This window comes from Brachyhypopomus gauderio, chromosome 1 (genome assembly GCF_052324685.1).
Source record: "Brachyhypopomus gauderio isolate BG-103 chromosome 1, BGAUD_0.2, whole genome shotgun sequence".
Lineage (NCBI taxonomy): Eukaryota > Metazoa > Chordata > Actinopteri > Gymnotiformes > Hypopomidae > Brachyhypopomus > Brachyhypopomus gauderio.
The window spans coordinates 18,091,927-18,116,105 of record NC_135211.1 but is presented as its reverse complement, the minus strand read 5'-3'; the positions used below and the strand labels follow the sequence as shown (position 1 = coordinate 18,116,105).

General features: G+C 46.7%; 2 protein-coding genes across 4 annotated transcripts in view; one reads left to right on the top strand and one right to left on the bottom strand.

Annotated features, from left to right (window-relative positions):
- Nucleotides 1-1,545, bottom strand: part of phkb (phosphorylase kinase, beta) — a 69,483-nt gene extending 67,938 nt beyond the window's left edge. For 2 of the 3 annotated variants that reach the window (XM_077000421.1, XM_077000411.1), the window contains exon 1: nucleotides 1,422-1,529. In XM_077000421.1, the coding sequence (XP_076856536.1) occupies nucleotides 1,422-1,485 (64 nt within the window). In that variant the 5' untranslated portion in view covers nucleotides 1,486-1,529. Of the gene's footprint in view, nucleotides 1-598; nucleotides 713-1,421 lie in introns of all 3 variants that reach the window. The other variant, XM_077000429.1, reaches the window with a different exon arrangement.
- Nucleotides 1,543-24,179, top strand: part of itfg1 (integrin alpha FG-GAP repeat containing 1) — a 123,594-nt gene continuing 100,957 nt past the window's right edge. Inside the window, exons 1-6 of the mRNA XM_077000440.1 lie at nucleotides 1,543-1,944; nucleotides 2,290-2,374; nucleotides 2,493-2,635; nucleotides 2,792-2,849; nucleotides 2,968-3,042; nucleotides 3,144-3,238. Of these exons, the coding sequence (XP_076856555.1) occupies nucleotides 1,770-1,944; nucleotides 2,290-2,374; nucleotides 2,493-2,635; nucleotides 2,792-2,849; nucleotides 2,968-3,042; nucleotides 3,144-3,238 (631 nt within the window). The 5' untranslated portion in view covers nucleotides 1,543-1,769. The remainder of the gene's footprint in view (nucleotides 1,945-2,289; nucleotides 2,375-2,492; nucleotides 2,636-2,791; nucleotides 2,850-2,967; nucleotides 3,043-3,143; nucleotides 3,239-24,179) is intronic.

Below are 24,179 nucleotides of genomic sequence, written 5' to 3'. Positions count from 1 at the left end.
TTCCCATTTCTGAGCAAATTAGCATAATTTCCATCAGCTTTTAAGTAGCTGGGACAAAGCCATCTCTTTAAAGATAACTTCGGCCAAGCTGTGCACATCTAACAAGCAAATGAAAGATTCATCTCATTTAAGTTCACTTATACTTATACAGTTTATACTCTTGATGTTGAATTACTTGGTAACCTTCCAAGAAAACATTTGATTGAAAGATTATATTTAAAGAAATATGATAGAGATGAAGATACAGTTGGTATATATATACATAGTCTGACAGACTGAAAACAAGTTTTCATATGGGCCCCAGCACTGATTAGATTAGATTCTTTAATTATTAAGGAAAAGGGTGAATTCAAATAGCAGTAATGCTGGTAAATTTTCTGAAATTAGACTTGTAACATTGTGTTTATGGTTAATTTATAATTTTGAGAATGTTGCTATAGAAATTAAAATAGATTATTATTATGTCCATGAACAATTTGTGTAATATTAATCGGTCTGGGTACTAATCTGTGCATACAGACATGTGCACCATATCATAGAAAATCTACTTGGTTTGATACTTCTACATCCCGGGACGACTTAAAGATGTACAACTTACCAAATCTGTGGAGTTTTTGTCGGTAACTGGAAATCGCTTTGGCAGTGTTGGCCATGTTTCGTTAGGTGAGTGCTACAGCAATCCTCTTACAACACTTACAACACTACTGAAGTTCTGCGGGTTAGTACAGCAGGTTCAAAGAAGAACGAAAGATTACATGAAATTACACAGCAAGTCATCAGACACACCAAATGCAGCAAAATGACATGATTGGTGAATTGGAGTGAATGACACGCTAAATGTCCAGCTAAATGAAAAATGTGATTGAAAGTTCATGATTTGTAATAACAGATGTCTGCCTCGTGCCCATGCAGCTCATAATGCGTTAAAGTATTGAATCCCCTCTTTGTTAATAAATCAAACAAACAAGCAAATGATGGAGCCAGTCATTCCGATTAAAGGCTTAATTAACGTGTTTTCCTTGTGAAGATGAAGAGAGTTTAACCTTATATCTCCTTTAATAAAACGATTGTCTGATCATGTGTAGGGGAACTTATTAAATATATTGGCCTCGAGTTGAACAACTCTTGTAACTGTTGGGCCTTCCAGTGACATGGAGGAACATCTAAGGTTTTCAGTGACATTTTATGTACAATCAAGTGTTAATACTTAGTGTCGATTTCCTTGTAGGGTCTTAAAATAACGCTGGACCAAGACAAGCTGCACGTCTGACCTTTAAAGCCTGCGTTATATGAGTGAGACTCCACATGCACACTGACATTCACGTCTCTCGGTCACTGACAACCGCTCAAAATGCACATGGACATGAAACCGCACAAAACGCACACCGTGAACAACTCCATGCATGTGAAAAATGCCAAACCTGAACGTTTAGATCTGGCTTTAAACTCCAGCAGCTTCCAGCCGACGTCCGCTAAGCTGGACATGTTTACTGGGGAATAAGCAGTGACGGCGGCGCGACACTGTCGCAAAACCAGGAAGCGCTCGGTCACTGCTACGCGTTTATGATGTTTGACGTTTCAGCTGCGCCCACCTATACATTATTCAACCGAAAACTTTAATTAGCGTGTCTTCATGAGTCACGTTTGAGAGTAACGCGGAATATTTTCACCTGTTTCATTAATTTCCGTGTTTTGACAGCGCCGAGCGTTGGCGCCCCTGCCGTAAAGCGTGTCGTGGCGCTGCTGAGGTGAAGGCCGCCACAGTGAGGATGCTGTTGTCAGCTCTCCCCGCTTTAGCCGCCGCGCTCGCCCTTTTGGGACGGTGTGCGTCCGGACTGCAAGACGTGACTAGTGATTTATTCGGGACGGAAAACGAGGGCACGGTCGCTGCGTTTGGAGACTTCAATTCGGATAAACAGACGGATGTGTTCGTCCTCAGAGGACGTGAGTAGTTAGCCGCCTCAGCTAATAGACAACACGGGCGTCCGAACCGCTGCTGTCTGTAGGGCTGGATACATGTGTGTGTGTGTGAGATTAACCCGTAGTTTAGAAACATATAATCATATAAACACACCTAGGTAGGTTACTACCCAGCTCTGTGCTGACAGGAGGTGTGTTATTGACTAGCTGGTGTGTGCTTTATCAGCTATAAACTGTGTCCTTAGTTAATGTGTTTATCACTGTGTGATACTGTGTGTCTGCCTATCAGTCCTCACGAATAGCTCAATCACCTTCTACTCCTCGTGATGTTTTTTTGAGAATGACACATTTATTTTTCTTTCTTTTCAGAGTCTGAGCTGTTGATTTTCCTGGCAGACCTCAAAGCTCCCTATTTCAAACCTAAAGTGCATCTCACCAAAGACGTTTTCCCAAAGTAAGATGCTATAACGTACAGATCCAGGGGCCAGGATGCCATGGTGTCAGTAGCATGTCTCTGCTGTTTCATCTTCTGAATTCAGATGTGTGTAGCTGAGTTCCTCTTGCTCTTTCAGTGACGTTGACATCATCAGTAGCGTGGTCCCAGCGGATTATGATGGAGACTCGCAAATGGACGTCCTTCTCACTGGCTATCCGAAAAACTCTGGCCCCAGGCAGACCAATGTCTTCATATTCTGGGGGAATAACCAAACTTTGGGTAAAGTTGTGCATTCAGCATCTAATCCATATTATATATTATTATCTGTTTTTAAATTGGCTTATCTATTATGCATTCAATCAATTAAACAGTTTCGTAAATGCACACTATTAATGACTGTTAATTATATGAATTCTCAATGATGCACGTTTGCAGATCAGAGCGGGAGAGTTGATCTTAACAAGAAATTTCAGGACCAGCCCCTTGTCATGGAGTAAGTGCATGAGTCATGTCATGACTGCTTGCATGAGTGTGTAGAGACCCATGGAGTGTGTAGAGACAATGTTTAGTTCAGCGTGAGGCATGATTGTTCATCATTTCCTCTGTTGCAGCTTTAATGGGGACATGGTTCCAGACGTTTTTGGAGTAGTGGGTGGTGTTACAGAAGTTTGCTATCTGCGTAACAGGTGAGGACCTTCTAGGAGAGCTGCCTTCTCAGCCATAGTTCTGTGGTTCACAGTTAAGGTGTGCCATTGATTTCTTTTGTAATTGTTTGTTTGTTCTGCAGGACGCTGAGATGTGAACAAGCTCTCAGAGATGGTGTGAATATCCGAGTTCCTCACTCCAACGCCTTCATTGACCTGAACAAGGACTTCACTGCTGGTGAGTGAAATGCAGTGTGTATAATGGTATTGTTCTTTTAAATTGTGGTGATTTTTGGTTCATGCTGACATCTCGTTGAAGAGAAAGCACCATATGCAGCGAGGACCATTCTTGTAGGGTGTGAGAGGCCTTTGCTACTTTTTGTGTTAGTTTCACTTTTGAAGTTGTTGAATTTTTAAGAGTTTAGTTTAAGTTATCATCATAAACTGACACTGTTAAATTAAACCTGTGAGGAAACCGCATAGTGAGTACTTGGATACTATCTGGATATTTAAAATTATTTTAGTCATATGGTTCATTATTTATAACCCTCTGGGTTACTGACTTTTTATATGAAAAGTATAGCACAACCTACATTATATGCATTAGAGGTACTTGGAGACAGGGAGTTCACTGCATCTGTTCATTATTTCAACCCAAAGCCTGCATTTAGCAGGGACAATTACATTTTTTCAGTTTAATAACCCAAGAACGCCTCCACACATCAAAAAGATGCATGTGCCGTCAATCATGAGAACCTACAGTTTCTAAAAATGGCAGCGCCACCACGATGAACTAAGTCATGATGGAAAAGCACCAAAAAAATTATCATTCTTTCAAAACCTACATGGTGGTCTGCTTTATGTATCATTTTCTTTGCTCAGTTAACTAGTGTGGGCCTTATTTTTGTGTGTCTGATTAGATCTCATGTCATCACTGTAGCTGTTGTAGTTGTATGCTGTTACATCATCAAACATTTGCCACTGAAGAAGCTTGAATATTCAAGTCAAGTCCAAATGGATCTCTTTGTACACTGATCAGATGTTTGAGTACAGAACCCTGGCACTGGCTAGGGGAGCTCAGAGCCTCACACTGAGAGTGATGCTTGTGTACCTCTCCAGAATGCACTCTCTTGTCCTGAACAACACATTTTTTACTGGGTCATTTATACTGTTTGAACATAACATAATTGAAATGATAGTATGAGAGAGAGAGAGAGAGAGAGAGATGTGCTACTGAAGAGATGAAACTCAATAAGATGTTTAAATCATAATGTTAGGAGTTCATATGAGTTCTTCTTCTTTGAGTCCGCTTACTTAATTTCTGCCACAGCAACAACTGGCAATGCAAACACGTGTTATTAAAGCAATGTCCATTAGCATAAACATTATTTGGTGGATTAAACTCTGATGAGTAGGTTTAGGGTCATAATTACGTGTATATTTAATCCTCCTTTTATATTATCTGTGTCTTATGGATTTTGGTTCATGGTTTTGCCTCTCCAGGTGCATCTAAAGTGCGTGTTGCACTGACCTGCAGTGGTGGCTGCTGTTATTTTGGTGGAATTCAGGTTGATCTGGAGCCCTTTTAGAATGACAATAACTTTCAGACGTCTTTGAATAAAGGTGATGTGGCTAAAGTACATTTAGCCATTTAATGCTGAAACTGGATATGGTACTGTCCAGTGGTTTAGAAACACATTCTCCTAGTTTGTCCAATATAAAGCTGTAATACAGTACACAAACTCCAACTGTAAAGTCTTGCTGATTGTTTTGGGGAACATCTCCAGTCTATCAGAATGACACTTCTGTTTCCACTCGTGAAGTGTCTTAAACTCATGGCCATTGCATTAATGATGACATATGTTTGCCACTTGTTGCTATGCCAACAATGAAGTTTGGGGGGAAAGGAACTGATCTACACTACACACATGATCTTAACGTCTACTTTATCATATATACTGGTCCCTCTTCCTAGAAATGCAGAAGCACTTTGCTTCACAGCTGATGAAGGACATCTGTTCAAAACCTCCTGTTTCTCTGTAAGCTTTGTGTATTTCACTTTTATTTTGAGGTGTGTGTGTGTGTGTGTGTGTGTGTGTGTGTGTGTGTGTGTGTGTGTGTGTGTAATGTTAGATTTTAGCAACGGCCATATATAATTCAGTCTCATATTAGAATATAACTGCAAAAAAAGAAAATGTGTGCACAGTTTTAAAAAATAGAACAAACCAGAAAGAAGCGCTTCTGTGGGCTTCAGTGGCGAGTGTTAGATGTGACGTGGCCTTACACTTGATCTATAGCAGGAACCTTACTCCCTTAAACCTGAATGGAATGGTACCAGAAGACTTCAGAAACCTTCAGGACCCCAGAGTCTCCCCAGTCTCCCGAACAGAGTTCAGGATATGCTCAGTGCTAACACAGCTCACACTAAATACAAACATTTTCCTTTAGATGCTATTTTGTTCTGAAACTTGTATGTACTTATTTCCTATATTTTCTTTATACTATAATGAAAGAAATAAGGAATTATTATACCTGGGCATTATACCATTGCTAAAATAACCAGTTTGAGGCTTTTACACAATGCTTTGTATGTGTGTAATGTATAAATCCACACTGGGTCTAATTCTATCTACTATCTATGTCTGTGCCTGTGATTTCACCTGACTGCATGGTTCAGGTGATTTGGAGATTCCTTTGGGAAGCAGGGTTGTCATGTTAGTCGTAGACAGGATGGTTAGCATGAACAGGTGGCTGGTTTGGACAGATTCATGGACAGGTGGCTGGTCTGGACAGAGGGTTCGAGCAGAGACGTTTTAGACAGTGGGGAAAAGCTCTGTGTGATCTTGAAAACAAGACGGGTGCCTTATTCTGCATTCTGTCAACAAAACAGGTGTGACTGCCAAAACAAAACAAAACAAATAACAGAGGAACACAGGAAGGTCATCAACGTGTTTGTTTATTTGGAAAAAAATCACCTGGGGAGAGGGGGCGGTGTAAACGGTGTGTTAATTGTTTTAATATTATGTTCTCAGGGATTTTAAGGTAGGATGCTTTTGGACACTTGTTTTTTTAATCGTTGTGTATGGTAAACAGAGTTGTGTGTTTCAGTTATCGAAAATGTTTGGAAGAGGTTGGATGTATCTTGTCTGTATTTGTTTAATAATTATCTGTGATTCTGGGCCTTGGCAGGAAAGAGTGTGGACATTATGACCTGTTGACGTTCCAAAGGGAATTGAGAAATTCTGAAGAGGGTTTGGTGTGTAAGAGAGGGAGAGGAACTGTGTGTGTGTGTGTGTGTGTGTGTGTGTGTGTGTGTGTGTGTGTGTGTGTGTGTGTGTGTGTGTGTGTGTGTGTGTGTGTGTGTGTGTGTGTGTTTAAGACAAAGGGAGAGAGTTTGTGTATGTTGGAAATGGTGAGAGAAACAGAGGGAGGCTTGAGAGAAAGAGTGCCTTTTCATTCCCTTGATGGTTAAGGCCCAGACAAGACTTTTTAAACGCCCCTTTAAGCCCTGCAGTCGTGGATTGAAACATTTTACGGTTTCACAATTTTCAACTTGACCGAGGGAGGTGAGGATTCCCATTTTCTTCACCACTGAATAAATAAATCGGCTTCATCCGCGAGATTGTTTTTGCTGGCTGTTTTTGTCACTCGTAATCCTGTCACTGAGACGGAACGTTTTCTCCACCTTGCCTTCCTGCCCTGGAGATTTAGGTCTTAAAGCAGCAGTATGTGCCTTGCCTGCTCAGTTGGGTGGAGGCAGGAGCTCTCTGCTGTTTGCTCAAGAGGCTGAGATGTTTGAACTCACGCTGCCATTAATAATTAAACTACGTAGAGATTTGACAGAATGCACTGGCGCTGCGCTGGAGGGAATCATGGGTGGTCCCGTCCCCGTCTGCACACGATCACTCTGTTTCAGCTTCTCGTCCCACTGGTTTGAAGGGAAGAGATGTAGACTGAGCTTTGCTTGTGGCCTTTAATTACACTTTTTCTTTTTGGACTTTTGAGGAAATTCACATTGAAACTGAAAACTGCAGTGTCATAACACACCGTAATTACGTAACACAGAAGCACAGTGAAGCTGTGGTAGAGGTTTGTTTGAGAGTGTCATTCTCCTGTTGCCCTGTAGGGGGCCTCACTGGGCTGGACTACTCTGCCCATGCTGTTTCTCAAGGCTGTGGAAACCATCACTCAAATTCAAAAGATCTGCTAAGTCCCTCACCCCTTTTTTTTCGCTCTTGAAAATCAAATGAGCTGCTGATGGCTTTGACTGAACTGCTTGCTGATCTGAAGGGTGAAGGTTGTCTGTCAAACACACTGTCATGATAACCCAGCTCATCTTTGACCTTCAGAAGGCCCACAGCAGACATGCACATTGGTACAGTGTTGATGTTTTCTGAGCTCCTAGATCTCAGGGATGTTTTAGTGCCTAGTGACTTCTGTTTTTATTTATTTATATGTTATAATAATATTATCCTATCCTATAAAATATTATCCTATTTTCTTTGTATTCTCATCTGTACTTTGAATGACCGCAGAGTATGAACGTTGCTGTATAAATGAATTGGCCTTGCTTAACATAGTCAGGCCAGATTTGTGCCCCCTCTTACAGTCCTCTCAAAGTTAAGAGGAGTATATGAATTTTTTATCATTTGTTAGATTGTAGTTAAAATTAAGTCATAAAGACATTGTGGACATCAGTCATTGACTTGGTGAGACAAGTCAGTATCTCATCTGAGTAGAATCTCCTCCACCCATCTACATACTCCCCCATCTTACACACAGCCTCCCCTCACAGACACATACAGCCACAGCCTCTCCACACACACAAACACACACACACACACACACACACTTAACCACCACCCACCCCCCAACATCCTGTCCTCTCAGTAGGAACTGGGCATCTGCTCCCAAACCATCTGGAGGTTGTCCTGTTGTCGCAGCAACGCCCCAGCCGCCAGCTCTGATTGGCAGATCGGAGTGGAGGAATCTCTCCCGGAGTCCTGGCAGCGGAGGAGGAAGCACAACCTTTCAACAGCAGCCAAGAGCAAGAAACCCAGGAAAGGGAGGAGTCTGGAGTGGGCGTGGTCGGGCAGGCCGGAGGCTGTAATTGGGCACCGAGGCTGGGTTTGGACACTGGGGCGTGTCCCCGCCTCCCCTGGGTGGGATGGCCAGCCAGTGCAGGCGTGTGCTGTTCTGCTACTGTTGGGAACAGTGAGAAGAAGCTGATTTCTGTACCGCAGGGGTGTCCAAAGTGCCGCCTGCGTTCTAATGTTCTCTGGCCCGCAGCCTCTGTTGACTCTATTGCTAAATGTGGCCCGCGTTTTTTCACCGGCACCGGTCCATTATTGGTGTTGGCTGTGCCTGCTCAACACTCTGCATGCATGCCCCTCCCCCAGTGTGTGCCTCACTGCTGCCCCCTGCAGGCAGCGCCCTCTCATGGGCCTTATCTGATCTCTGCCCCTCGTGCTATATTGGGCCGAGCAGACAAAGGTAGGCGTGCAACTGCAGCCAAGCATGGCTAACGGGCTAATGGGAGCCGTTTGATGGGCTTTACACACACAGGGTGCAGGGTAGTCTGGGTCTAAACAGGCGTCTCATAAAGGATCCCCTGAGGATCAGCCGTTAGTCTCCCAATAGGAGAAAAGGAAAATATCCTGGGAGATTAGATGGAGATCGGTGCAGTGTTCTTCTCTTTCATGTGTGTACATCCTGTCTTTGATGGAGGCCCTTCTGGTACCTGTCCCTGTTCACAGGTTTAATGATGATCTGCTAAACAGCCGCTTCGACGTTCTTCTAAAGAAGCAAAACAAAAACACAACACATTAACTGCTAAATAATTGTAAGTGGTGTTATACACAAATATGCACAAAAGATACAGAAGCTGCCTTGTGACCAGTTGCTAGGCAACACAGCACACATGCTGCAAGCTACAGCCAATTAGACGGCCTTTTGCAACGAGAGAGACGAGTTAATTGTTGTGAACACAGGAGAAGCAGATTGTCGTTAGGACTGGTGGAGTGGGAGTTGATCACATCGTTTGCTGCCGATCCCCTGGACAACCAAGCCAGCCACTTGACTCTCCACTTCCTGGTTCGGTTCGGTCCTGGAACTGATTCTGGGCGGTGGGTGGGACCTTTGTTGTCTGATTACAGTCCCTGGATAGAGAAACCGTTGCTTTTGTTGCTGATGAAGCTTGTCGAGTCTGTACACACTGGCAGGTTGGAGTTGTCCTTCAGAGCTGCGTGTACACAGGCCTTGTGACCCTGTCCTGAAGATGCTCTGTGTAGTGTCTCTTCCATACTTTAGCCACTACTACAACTGTAATCATGGGAAAGATTATTTCCTTCCTCTTTCCACATAGCTTTGCTCTAAGACAGCACGAAGGCCCCGGGGGACGTGGGGTAAATGATTCTCTGTGTTCTAGTCTCTCTGCCGTTTGTATTAGCAGATAAACAATATATATAAAAAAATTACACATGGATTCAGAGTCTCAGAGATCTGGGTGTACACTAAAAACAAGATGGAATCAGAAGTGTGTGTTTGTGTGAGTTAGTGTGTGTAAACAGACTGTGAACATGGCGACCTTGTCCTGAGGGGAGGTATGACATTCTAGTGCTGCTGCATGTGGGGAAGCTGAGTGAAGAACACAGGCTTTGCTTTGATGACCTCTTGACCCCAGGCTTATGCCAGCCTAATTAACGACGAGGGTGAGGAGTGGGCCACAAAGCCTCTGTCATTATACTGTATATTCAGCCAGGGGGCTCACAGCAACAATATTTGTCCCAGGGTCAATTAGCCACTGTAGCTAATGGAAAAGATCTGTCTAATACCACCATCCCAAAGGAAGACTTTCTCTCTCTCTCTCTCTCTCTCTCTCTCTCTCTCTCTCTCTCTCTCTCTCTCTATCTCGCTCTCCCTTTGTCGTTCTGTAACTCTGTCTTTCTTTCTCTCTTTCTCTACTTCTTTTTCTTTCTGAGGTCAGAACATGGCCAGTTTTGTCTCTGGGCTCTACTGTCATTTAAATTCAGCTCAGGAAGCCTCGGTATAATCCATAATGATGATAACTGTCTATCATAACTATTATGGTTTAGAGACAGACATGTGTGATGCTTTCCCTATTAGAATTCTTGCAGATAATCCAGAAATCTGAGTTTCCCTCATAAAATCAGCCATTATCTTTTCCCCTCCACACTGAGGCCATTCTCAGACCTGATCATCTTCAGTGCAAGCAGGGTGTTTGCCCATAACATTTCCCACCCTAAGATAATCAGATGGCATTGTTAATGTTGGTACACATGTTCTGTCCAGACAGAAAAGTAATGGACTTATTGAATAGACAAGCCCTGTAGAGATTTGAAACAATAAAATTAAATTTACACTGTCTAGCACAAATTCTTTTCTTTGTATTTAACCCCATACCTCTGTGTCTGTTTAAAGACAGTCCAGAGTGCTGTCTTGCAGACGTTGTGTTTACAGTTTCATTATCAAACAGCAGGAAAAAAATCCTCTGAGAAGGGTGGTGTGTGTGTGTGTGTGTGTGTGTGTGTGTGTGTGTGTGTGTGTGCGCGCGCGAGAGAGAGAGAGACCCTTCTGGTTTTCATCTTGTTGTTTTTCATTTTATTCTCCTATTTAGTCTCCACATTCACCAGAAAATGATGTGCTGCATTATTAGATCTGAATCATTCCTGACAGAAATATTTAAATCAAAACCCACCAAATAAAGATTTTGTATGTATGTTTGTGTGTGTGCGTGTGCTCGCAGTGTAGTGTTATGGGTGAATATCAAGCTTAATATGCTTCATTAAAATGCCTTAATGCCATTCAGTGTGCAGCTGTCAGACACAGTTGAGGTGGTGTGGACATTTGGAGTCAGTGTGCAGCTGTGGACCTGTAGTCACACTCGCCTGCCCTGTGTGGGCGTAGCCCCAGAAATAGGCCTGGTGGAGCGAGAGCTGTAACCCGTCACCTTTCGCTTTTGCTGGTGAAGTGTAACAGCCTGGCCAGAACACTCTCCTCCCTCTCCACCCTCTCCACCACTGCATGCTGTGATCCCCTCACATAACATTTACTGCTAGTCCCAAAATGGAATGATGTGATTTTAAAATAGTACATTTTGTGTTGCCATGAAATTGTCAGCTAAAGAGGTTATGAACACACACGCCATAGATTGCAGTTAATGAAATAGCTTTACATAATCATTTTCTTCTTGCTGCTGTTATATTTACCGGTAAGCATGTTTCTCATGTGCGTGCACACACACACACACACACACACACACACACACACACACACACACACACACACACACTCATACAGGATGATGTCCACGGTCTCAGTGCCTTAGCATTTTACTGTGGTACACAGATTGCTTTTTTCAGCTCTCTACCTTTGCCGGAAGTGTGTGTGTGTGAGTGGGGGGGGGGCTGTTGAGTATATACATACGTGTGTGTGTGTGTGTTTGTGTGTGTGTGTGTGTTTGTGTGTGTGTGTGTGTGTGTAAATTGGCCAGCGTCATGTGAGGAGGAGCCGCCATAATCCTTCCTCACTGCACCAGGGTTGTTCCTGTAATGGTGTTATGGGATTATTCTCCACTCAGAATAGCATCTTTCCCTGTTCTGCTACCGTCGTGTCACGCTTATGAATGAGGTGCTTTTGAAAGTCTCGGAAGCCAGACACACAGTGCAGTCGATTGGCTTATGTAGGGCACATTCACAGGCTTTAGCCTGTACACCTCCGTCTGCCCTTGATTCAGGGCCCCCACCAGCTCCTCCACCCACCTTCCCCTCCACACACCTGCTCCAATACACCCACCCACCATCCCCTCCACACACCTGCTCCAATACACCCACCCACCATCCCCTCCACCCACCTGCTCCAATACACCCACCCACCATCCCCTCCACACACCTGCTCCAATACACCCACCCACCTTCCCCTCCACACACCTGCTCCAATACACCCACCCACCTTCCCCTCCACACACCTGCTCCAATACACCCACCCACCTTCCCCTCCACACACCTGCTCCAATACACCCACCCACCATCCCCTCCACACACCTGCTCCAATACACCCACCCACCATCCCCTCCACACACCTGCTCCAATACACCCACCCACCATCCCCTCCACACACCTGCTCCAATACACCCACCCACCATCCCCTCCACACACCTGCTCCAATACACCCACCCACCATCCCCTCCACCCACCTGCTCCAATACACCCACCCACCATCCCCTCCACCCACCTGCTCCAATACACCCACCATCCCCTCCACACACCTGCTCCAATACACCCACCCACCATCCCCTCCACACACCTGCTCCAATACACCCACCCACCATCCCCTCCACACACCTGCTCCAATACACCCACCCACCATCCCCTCCACACACCTGCTCCAATACACCCACCCACCATCCCCTCCACACACCTGCTCCAATACACCCACCATCCCCTCCACACACCTGCTCCAATACACCCACCATCCCCTCCACACACCTGCTCCAATACACCCACCCACCATCCCCTCCACACACCTGCTCCAATACACCCACCCACCATCCCCTCCACCCACCTGCTCCAATACACCCACCCACCATCCCCTCCACCCACCTGCTCCAATACACCCACCCACCTTCCCCTCCACACACCTGCTCCAATACACCCACCCACCATCCCCTCCACACACCTGCTCCAATACACCCACCCACCTTCCCCTCCACACACCTGCTCCAATACACCCACCCACCATCCCCTCCACCCACCTGCTCCAATACACCCACCATCCCCTCCACACACCTGCTCCAATACACCCACCCACCATCCCCTCCACACACCTGCTCCAATACACCCACCATCCCCTCCACACACCTGCTCCAATACACCCACCCACCATCCCCTCCACCCACCTGCTCCAATACACCCACCCACCATCCCCTCCACCCACCTGCTCCAATACACCCACCATCCCCTCCACACACCTGCTCCAATACACCCACCATCCCCTCCACACACCTGCTCCAATACACCCACCATCCCCTCCACACACCTGCTCCAATACACCCACCCACCATCCCCTCCACCCACCTGCTCCAATACACCCACCATCCCCTCCACACACCTGCTCCAATACACCCACCATCCCCTCCACACACCTGCTCCAATACACCCACCCACCTTCCCCTCCACACACCTGCTCCAATACACCCACCCACCTTCCCCTCCACACACCTGCTCCAATACACCCACCCACCATCCCCTCCACCCACCTGCTCCAATACACCCACCATCCCCTCCACACACCTGCTCCAATACACCCACCATCCCCTCCACACACCTGCTCCAATACACCCACCCACCATCCCCTCCACACACCTGCTCCAATACACCCACCCACCATCCCCTCCACCCACCTGCTCCAATACACCCACCCACCATCCCCTCCACACACCTGCTCCAATACACCCACCCACCTTCCCCTCCACACACCTGCTCCAATACACCCACCATCCCCTCCACACACCTGCTCCAATACACCCACCCACCATCCCCTCCACACACCTGCTCCAATACACCCACCCACCATCCCCTCCACACACCTGCTCCAATACACCCACCCACCATCCCCTCCACACACCTGCTCCAATACACCCACCCACCTTCCCCTCCACACACCTGCTCCAATACACCCACCCACCATCCCCTCCACACACCTGCTCCAATACACCCACCATCCCCTCCACACACCTGCTCCAATACACCCACCCACCATCCCCTCCACACACCTGCTCCAATACACCCACCCACCATCCCCTCCACCCACCTGCTCCAATACACCCACCCACCATCCCCTCCACCCACCTGCTCCAATACACCCACCCACCATCCCCTCCACCCACCTGCTCCAATACACCCACCCACCATCCCCTCCACACACCTGCTCCAATACACCCACCCACCTTCCCCTCCACACACCTGCTGTGGAGAGTGCCAGTGTAGAGGAGTTCACTCTCGCCGCTGGGCCCGGGCTACGAGCTACGGGCTCGTCTCCCGGCTGCAGTGTGTGTCTGCACATGCAGAACGGATCTTCTCTGGCTGTGATGAGGTCTTGACCTTCACAAAATATAAAACCCATTTCATATCCAGAGAAGATCTGGAATATCTATGTGTGTATGTGGACTGGATTTCTTCTGGCTGCGTTCGGCGTTGAAGCTCCCTGTAGAGGGCGCTGTGCTGAGGAGCTGACCTTGAGGAGGAGAGTTTGCCTGCCGCCTCCACCCTTGCAGGTTTGAAGTAGGCGCGGGAGCTGGGTGCTGTACGAGAGCCCTCAGAGGATGGAGCGGCGGAATGACTTTCCCTGAGTGACTCCATAATGCTCAGAGGCTCGTCTTCAAAGGAATAGACGACTCCGAGCTGGCAAATGGCCTCAGAGCTATTTCCTGTCCCTGAATTTCAAATAGGAGTTTATACGAGTGTACGGTCAGCTCTGGCCATTTGTGTCATTTTGTTATATTCACAGCATTTTTCTCTCTCTCTGTGTGTCTCTTGTATATCTGTCTCATCTCTGTTTCATCTCTGTCTCTCTCACTCTCTCTCTCGCCCCTCCCACTTTTCGTCTCTCGAAGGCTCTGACCATGGAGTCTATTTCACTGCCTCCTGACATGACATTTTTCAGCCCGACACTCAGTGCTGTGAGACAGCGTGTGAGATGAGCAGGTTACAGACAGGGACCATTAGGAGACATTAGCGGTTGACCCGGTGTGTTCAGTCACCCCGCGCTGCGTTTGGTCCTCGTGTACTTTTCATATTCGCTCCCATTTCACCGCCGTGCGATTCCCGCAGCTCCCCCGGGTGGCTGCGTGCCAAGCCGCAGGGCCGTGTGCCGGATCCATCCGGCATGCCGTCCCCAGAGCCGAGAGGATGCTCGCGCGGGGCGGCATGCGTTCGGTGCCGCGTGAAAGCATTATTGCATAACTAACAGCGTAACTAACAGCCAATCAGCAGCCTGCCTGCACCCAGCTACACGTGCCAATGGCGATGCAGTCGTCGGTCGAGCGTGCTGATGGCCGCCCGTGTTTAACCCCTAGCGGGCCGCCGCGTATGTCTGAAGCTGTATGTCTCATTAAGTCTTCCATAATGACTAATCACAGCTATTCAGACCCAAACTAATCCCAGCTGTTTGATCCCTGCCTCTGGCTCGGCACAGTTATTTGTGTATCTGTTATTTGAGTTTTATTTGAGTGTTGACTGTTGAGTGTTTTGAGTGTCTGCTCTGTAGCCATGTACGGCCTTCATGATCACTCTACCAGCATGGGGATCTCTTTTGCATGCCTTATAGTTGAAGCTCATTAAGGGTGTGTTTATACTTTCAGCTCGGTTCCCTCGGTCTGCACTAAACAAGATGATGCGTTTCATTTTAGTTCTGCTTTGAGTTCACACACAAATTTACATTCAAACGGAAATAAGAAACCCAGAGTGATGCATGGCACCAGAGGTGTCAATTCCAGGTTCAGAAAGTAAAAGTCCTCACCAGGATTTTGCTCAAGCTTGCTAGATCTTCTAATTAGTGCAATCCAGGTAAAATTAGTGGAATAAACACAGTCCAGGAAGCCTGAGCAAAATCCTGGTGAGGACTTTTACTTTCTGAACCTGGAATTGACACCTCTGCATGGCGCACATCCCGTATAGAACAGTGCACCGCTCTGCGCTGAATGTTCTCATGGCCGTTGAGTACCTGGTGGGATTTTTACCAAGGGGAAACGCAGCAAGAGGTGGTACCATAGTCAAAACGGAGACTGCGCTGCACATGCCATAGAAGGTGGGAAGAGAAGAGGCTTCTGGTGCTGTATGATGTACTGAGCTGGAATGGAAAACAGTACTCTGTTCTCTCACAGCCGGTTTAGTGTCTCATCCTGTGACATCGCAAGTCGAGACGTTTGGTTCGTTTAGATGCCTTTGGTTCATATTGTGTTCATACTTGAAACGAACCGCATTTGTTTACGAACAGACCAAAAACCCACCTGCTCGGGCTGGCCCCCACCTGCTTATTTGGTGTGAACCAGACTTCAGAAGAAAGCAGTCGCACTTATTCTAACAAACTGCATTAATAGAGCAGTCACACCAGTGTTCATTTTAATCAAACAAAAGCTGAACAGTATAAACACCCTCAGAGACCAGCTCTGTGTGTGTGCATTGAGGTGTTCCTGGTGGAGAGGTTTTGTGTATTTGGGACTTAATTGTATATATCTGTGAGCTGAGACAGTGCTAGAGGGGTGTGGCTTTATGGGCAGGGCTTCAGTCTCTCAGTCTCTTCCTCTCATACAAATGTGCGCACACACACACACACACGCACGCACAAAACACTGCACCGCTGCAACCTGACACTTTTTGTGTGCAGCATATGTTCTGTTGGCATGGCAACTGTCTCCCTATATCAGGTTGCCATGCCAACCTGATATAGGGAGATGGCTGGCTTTTCCCCCGTGGTGCAGTACGAAGAGGTTCACACCGTCCAGGAGTGACTGACACGAGCTCCCTTACACAGTAACCCACAGAGTGAGGAAGTGTTAACGAGGGGCCCTGCACATGCAGCCCGACCAGCCAGAAGGGCTTTACACCTGAACCTGCACTGCTGTGACAGGACCAGCTGTCCGAGGTGCTGACGGAACCGGTCCTGCGCTCGGGGCAGTGCACGGGAGTCCCGCAGCATGAGGCGGGAGGATTGCAGGGCCCCTAACCCTAATGAAGTGCTGCTTCCCCGCGGTGCGGTGGGCGGGGCTGCGGAGAGGTGTTGGGCTGCGGAGAGGTGTTGGGCTGCGGAGAGGTGTTGGGCTGCGGAGAGGTGTAGGGCTGCGGAGAGGTGTTGGGCTGCGGAGAGGTGTAGGGCTGCGGAGAGGTGTAGGGCTGCGGAGAGGTGTTGGGCTGCGGAGAGGTGTTGGGCTGCGGAGAGGTGTAGGGCTGCCTAGAGGTGTTGGGCTGCGGAGAGGTGTTGGGCTGCGGAGAGGTGTTGGGCTGCGGAGAGGTGTTGGGCTGCTTAGAGGTGTTGGGCTGCTTAGAGGTGTTGGGCTGCGGAGAGGTGTTGGGCTGCGGAGAGGTGTTGGGCTGCGGAGAGGTGTAGGGCTGCGGAGAGGTGTAGGGCTGCGGAGAGGTGTAGGGCTGCTTAGAGGTGTTGGGCTGCTTAGAGGTGTTGGGCTGCGGAGAGGTGTTGGGCTGCTTAGAGGTGTTGGGCTGCGGAGAGGTGTTGGGCTCTCTCTCTGCGCAGGTTTGTGAAGGCTATTGCGCGTTATCTCCCAGCTGAGGCATTTACTGCCACCCCGAGCGAGATGCCGCGCCACTAATGGAACAATCTTGGAGGAAGCACATTTGAGATAAAGAGAGCAGAGCGGAGGGAGGGAGGAAGGGTGATGGGGGAGAGAGAGAGGGAGAGAGAGAGAGAGATTGCATGCAGGAAATAACCAAAAACATGAGAGAGAATCTCTCTGTTTGCTTGGGGAGGTGAGGGGGAGAGGGAGACAGGCAGTGGGACAGACGGGGCTGCAAATGGAGGAAGGCTGCAGAGAGGGAAACCCTGGCTCTTCTCCACGCTGGTACAGAACCTCACACTGAAGCCAGGAGGACGTCAGACAGCTTGGCCACATCTGTATGTTCCTCAGATCTCCTTTCCTGTTCTTTTTTTAATACTCATCCATTTAAAAAACTTCCAAAAGTTGCAAACCTGCTCTCAGGAGGAGAGAGGTTTTATGGATCTGTCTCTCTGTCTCTGTCTCTGTCTCTGTCTCTCTCTCTCTCTCTCTCTCTCTCTCTCTCTCTCTCACTCTCACTCTCACTCTCTGCATTGAGAGAGGCCTTGTGGTTCCGTTTGCTTTGTGTGGTGCGTGTGCAGATGTGTGTACTTGTGTGTGTGGGTGCGTGTGTTGTCCTGATTTATTCCTGCTACTACTGAACACGTCATTTTGCTCTCGGTTCCCCTGCGTCCTCCAGTTTCCTCTGTTCTGAGAAAGGAGGACAGGAGGAGATTTAGAGCCCACTCCCTACTCCCGCCATCCCCCTCCGCCCCCACAATAGCCCCCACACACAGCTCTGCTCTGGGTGGGGGAGAGTCCCAGCCTGGGGAGTGTGGGGGTTTGGACTCTCATGCCTTCACTGTGCCTTCTCAATAAGGCCTAATGGTTCTTTCATTGTCTTTGCTAGGAAATCAAACGTGGAAGAAAATTAGTTTACAGGAGCGTTCTTGCAGTAACAATCCAGAGCAATCCGGAACAGTGATGGGGATTTGTGTGTGTGTTGTGAGTGTGTAACAGTGATGGGGATTTGTGTGTGTGTTGTGAGTGTGTAACAGTGATGGGGATTTGTGTGTGTGTGTGTTGTGAGTGTGTAACAGTGATGGGGATTCGTGTGTGTGTGTGTTGTGAGTGTGTAACAGTGATGGGGATTCGTGTGTGTGTGTGTTGTGAGTGTGTAACAGTGATGGGGATTCGTGTGTGTTGTGAGTGTGTAACAGTGATGGGGATTTGGGTGGGTGTGTGTGTGTGTGTTGTGAGTGTGTAACAATGATGGGGATTCGTGTGTGTGTGTGTTGTGAGTGTGTAACAGTGATGGGGATTCGTGTGTGTGTGTGTGTTGTGAGTGTGTAACAGTGATGGGGATTCGTGTGTGTGTGTGTGTGTTGTGAGTGTGTAACAGTGATGGGGATTCGTGTGTGTGTGTGTGTGTTGTGAGTGTGTAACAGTGATGGGGATTCGTGTGTGTGTGTTGAGTGTGTAACAGTGATGGGGATTCGTGTGTGTGTTGTGAGTGTGTAACAGTGATGGGGATTAGTGTGTGTGTGTTGTGAGTGTGTAACAGTGATGGGGATTTGTGTGTGTGTGTTGTGAGTGTGTAACAGTGATGGGGATTCGTGTGTGTGTGTGTTGTGAGTGTGTAACAGTGATGGGGATTCGTGTGTGTGTGTGTTGTGAGTGTGTAACAGTGATGGGGATTCGTGTGTGTGTGTGTTGTGAGTGTGTAACAGTGATGGGGATTCGTGTGTGTGTGTTGTGAGTGTGTAACAGTGATGGGGATTCGTGTGTGTGTGTGTTGTGAGTGTGTAACAGTGATGGGGATTCGTGTGTGTGTGTGTTGTGAGTGTGTAACAGTGATGGGGATTCGTGTGTGTGTGTGTTGTGAGTGTGTAACAATGATGGGGATTCGTGTGTGTGTGTGTTGTGAGTGTGTAACAGTGATGGGGATTCGTGTGTGTTTTGTGAGTGTGTAACAGTGATGGGGATTCGTGTGTGTTTTGTGAGTGTGTAACAGTGATGGGGATTCGTGTGTGTTTTGTGAGTGTGTAACAGTGATGGGGATTCGTGTGTGTTGTGAGTGTGTAACAGTGATGGGGATTCGTGTGTGTATGTTGTGAGTGTGTAACAGTGATGGGGATTCGTGTGTGTTGTGAGTGTGTAACAGTGATGGGGATTCGTGTGTGTATGTTGTGAGTGTGTAACAGTGATGGGGATTCGTGTGTGTTGTGAGTGTGTAACAGTGATGGGGATTTGTGTGTGTGTGTTGTGAGTGTGTAACAGTGATGGGGATTCGTGTGTGTGTTGTGAGTGTGTAACAGTGATGGGGATTCGTGTGTGTGTGTGTGTGTGTTGTGAGTGTGTAACAGTGATGGGGATTCGTGTGTGTGTGTGTGTTGTGAGTGTGTAACAGTGATGGGGATTCGTGTGTGTGTGTGTGTGTGTGTTGTGAGTGTGTAACAGTGATGGGGATTCGTGTGTGTGTGTGTGTTGTGAGTGTGTAACAGTGATGGGGATTCGTGTGTGTGTGTGTGTGTGTGTTGTGAGTGTGTAACAGTGATGGGGATTCGTGTGTGTGTTGTGAGTGTGTAACAGTGATGGGGATTAGTGTGTGTGTGTGTGTGTGTGTGTGTGTGTGTTGTGAGTGTGTAACAGTGATGGGGATTCGTGTGTGTGTGTGTTGTGAGTGTGTAACAGTGATGGGGATTCGTGTGTGTGTGTGTTGAGTGTGTAACAGTGATGGGGATTCGTGTGTGTGTGTGTTGTGAGTGTGTAACAGTGATGGGGATTCGTGTGTGTGTGTTGTGAGTGTGTAACAGTGATGGGGATTCGTGTGTGTGTGTTGTGAGTGTGTAACAATGATGGGGATTCGTGTGTGTGTGTGTTGTGAGTGTGTAACAGTGATGGGGATTCATGTGTGTGTGTGTTGTGAGTGTGTAACAGTGATGGGGATTCGTGTGTGTGTTGTGAGTGTGTAACAGTGATGGGGATTCGTGTGTGTGTGTGTGTTGTGAGTGTGTAACAGTGATGGGGATTCGTGTGTGTGTGTGTTGTGAGTGTGTAACAGTGATGGGGATTTGTGTGTGTGTGTGTGTTGTGAGTGTGTAACAGTGATGGGGATTCGTGTGTGTGTGTGTGTTGTGAGTGTGTAACAGTGATGGGGATTCGTGTGTGTGTGTGTGTTGTGAGTGTGTAACAGTGATGGGGATTCGTGTATGTGTGTGTGTGTGTGTTGTGAGTGTGTAACAGTGATGGGGATTCGTGTGTGTGTTGTGAGTGTGTAACAGTGATGGGGATTAGTGTGTGTGTGTGTGTGTGTTGTGAGTGTGTAACAGTGATGGGGATTCGTGTGTGTGTGTGTGTGTGTTGTGAGTGTGTAACAGTGATGGGGATTCGTGTGTGTGTGTGTGTTGAGTGTGTAACAGTGATGGGGATTCGTGTGTGTGTGTGTTGTGAGTGTGTAACAGTGATGGGGATTCGTGTGTGTGTGTTGTGAGTGTGTAACAGTGATGGGGATTCGTGTGTGTGTGTTGTGAGTGTGTAACAATGATGGGGATTCGTGTGTGTGTGTGTTGTGAGTGTGTAACAGTGATGGGGATTCATGTGTGTTGTGAGTGTGTAACAGTGATGGGGATTCGTGTGTGTTGTGAGTGTGTAACAGTGATGGGGATTTGTGTGTGTATGTTGTGAGTGTGTAACAGTGATGGGGATTCGTGTGTGTTGTGAGTGTGTAACAGTGATGGGGATTTGTGTGTGTGTGTTGTGAGTGTTACAGTGATGGGGATTCGTGTGTGTTGTGAGTGTGTAACAGTGATGGGGATTTGTGTGTGTGTGTTGTGAGTGTGTAACAGTGATGGGGATTCGTGTGTGTGTGTGTTGTGAGTGTGTAACAGTGATGGGGATTCGTGTGTGTGTGTGTTGTGAGTGTGTAACAGTGATGGGGATTCGTGTGTGTTGTGAGTGTGTAACAGTGATGGGGATTCGTGTGTGTTGTGAGTGTGTAACAGTGATGGGGATTCGTGTGTGTGTGTGTGTTGTGAGTGTGTAACAGTGATGGGGATTCGTGTGTGTGTGTGTTGTGAGTGTGTAACAGTGATGAGGATTCGTGTGTGTGCCATTCTGCAGTTTATGATCCGTGTCATTGAGGCTAACCGTTCACCCACGCCACAACACAAACCTGAGCCTGTCCGCGTTAGACATGTTGTTTATGATCCTGCTTCACAGACTGGTAATCTGTGTGGATTAATCGTCTTTATTGACATGAAGACCAAGGCAAATTCATCTCTCTGGTTGTTTTATCTTGGTACTTTATCTGCTGGCCAGGAACTCCAGACTTCTCGTAGCCTGCTAGCGTCGGTGCTGTTGGTCTTCTTCAGTGTCTGTGTTCTGACTGACACCAGCGTATTTCCCCTAGCAGCAGCCTTCAGGCCTGCGGGCTGCTCACGGGCTGGAGCCTGTGATGAGTGGTGGAGCACTGAAGCCTTGTAGGGATGTGTGGTGATGTGTAGTGTTGTGTGGTGATGTGTAGTGTTGTGTGGTGATGTGTAGTGTTGTGTGGTGATGTGTAGTGTTGTGTGGTGATGTGTAGTGTTGTGTGGTGATGTGTAGTGTTGTGTGGTGATGTGTAGTGTTGTGTGGTGATATGTAGTGATGTGTAGTGTTGTGTGAGACTAGTGTTGTGATGTGTTGTGTGGTGATATGTAGTGATGCGTAGTGTTGTGTGAGACTGTAGTGTTGTGATGTGTAGTGTTGTGTGAGACTAGTGTTGTGTGGTGATATGTAGTGATGCGTAGTGTTGTGTGAGACTGTGTAGTGTTGTGATGTGTAGTGTTGTGAGACTGTTGTGATGTGGTGATGTGTAGTGTTGTGTGAGACTGTGTAGTGTTGTGATGTGTAGTGTTGTGAGACTGTTGTGATGTGGTGATGTGTAGTGTTGTGTGAGACTCTATAGTGTTGTGATGTGTAGTGTTGTGTGAGACTAGTGTTGTGATGTGCTGTGTGGTGATGTGTAGTGTTGTGTGAGACTGTTGTGATGTGTAGTGATGTGTTGTGATGTGTAGTCTTGTGTGGTGATGTGTAGTCTTGTGTGAGACTAGTGTTGTGATGTGTAGTCTTGTGTGGTGATGTGTAGTCTTGTGTGAGACTAGTGTTGTGATGTGTTGTGTTGTGTTCTTCAGGACAAGAAGAGATGCCACATATTTGTATCCATGGTCTTGCCACAACTTCACTGATCCAACAATCAACAGTAAAATAGTCACTAAACTCGGCATAATAATAATAATAATATTATAATATTGAACATAATATGAACATAATAATCACAGATCTGGGATCTAATTAATTCCAAAAAATATATACATACACTGAATCAAAATATCAAATTAGCAAAAATCCATAACCTTAAATCAGGTTTTCTGCCAGCTGACAAAAGGAAAAAACAATCAAAAGTAATAAAGAGAAAACTAGAGAAAAAACTCTTTTGAACAAATGTTGATTTGACAAACAAGTTTTAGCAGCATAAAGACTGCAGCTATGTTAGCTGATAATCAGTACATTAGCCCCCAAAAGAACCTAGTAGTTGTAGGAAATGTAGTTGTTTCTTTACATTTGAAGTGGTTAAGAAATCAATGGGATCCTATGGGAGGATGGGATGGGAGGGATGAATGAAAGTATAGTAGGGGTAGATCAACACGTAGCATCAGTATGAAGTCGAGTTTGGTGCTTGGGTTGAGCTGTTTACTTCTTTCACTCAGCTTGATAGCTATAACTTGGAAAGGGGAGCTGATGGAGTTATAAAATCGGGATTCTTATGGGAGGATGGAGGGATGAATAAAAGTGTAGAAGGTGTAGATAGACATCGACCATCTGTTTGAAATGCAGTTGGGTGACGGGACCCTAATAGTTCAATCAGTACAGCATCTTTAAGTTATTCTATCTGAAGGAGTTCTAGAATCAATGGATTCCTATGGGATGATGGAGGGATCAAAAAGAATGAATAAAGAATGAGTGGAGGAAAAAAAATGGATGTAATATTAGACCAGACTTCTATGTGTATTAATTTAGCCTATAGCAAATGAATCAATTAAAAAAATTATTAAAATCAGTGGGTGAAAAGTGAGGGATATAAAAGAAGTGATGAAAAAGTGATAGAGATATGAAAACTGGATGTATTACTCCGCATTCATACATATGTACACAGGAACGTTGTGTAAAGTCTAAAGCCATCTCTTTAGTGTCAACGGTAGTCTACCATCTCTGTAGCGTCAACGGTAGTCTACCATCTCTGTTGCGTCAACGGTAGTCTACCCTCTCTGTAGCGTCAACGGTAGTCTACCATCTCTGTAGTGTCAACGGTAGTCTACCCTCTCTGTTGCGTCAACGGTAGTCTACCCTCTCTGTAGCGTCAACGGTAGTCTACCCTCTCTGTAGCGTCAACGGTAGTCTACCCTCTCTGTAGCGTCAACGGTAGTCTACCCTCTCTGTAGCGTCAACGGTACTCTACCGTCTCTGTAGCGTAACCACCATCTCTGTACTGTACTGAATACTAGTTCATAATTGAACATACTGAATTATATATTGACTTAAAGTCAAACTGAATTCTTGCTGACAACAGAAGAACAGATTTTTTTGTTCAGAGACTGCAGGTGCATCAAGGTTGTGCTCTGTCCCCACATTCTTCAATATTTACATCACATTGGCAACAAATATTGAATATCATTACGCTTGGGTATGGATAAAAAAAAGATTCCTTTTGTATGCAGACAAAACAAACTATAACTATATATCTAGACATTAACATCAACAAAACAAAAATGATGGTTTTTACAAAGAAGTACCATAATTTCACAGAAATTCCACTTTAGCTTCAGGGGCCCCACATTAGCATATTGTGGAT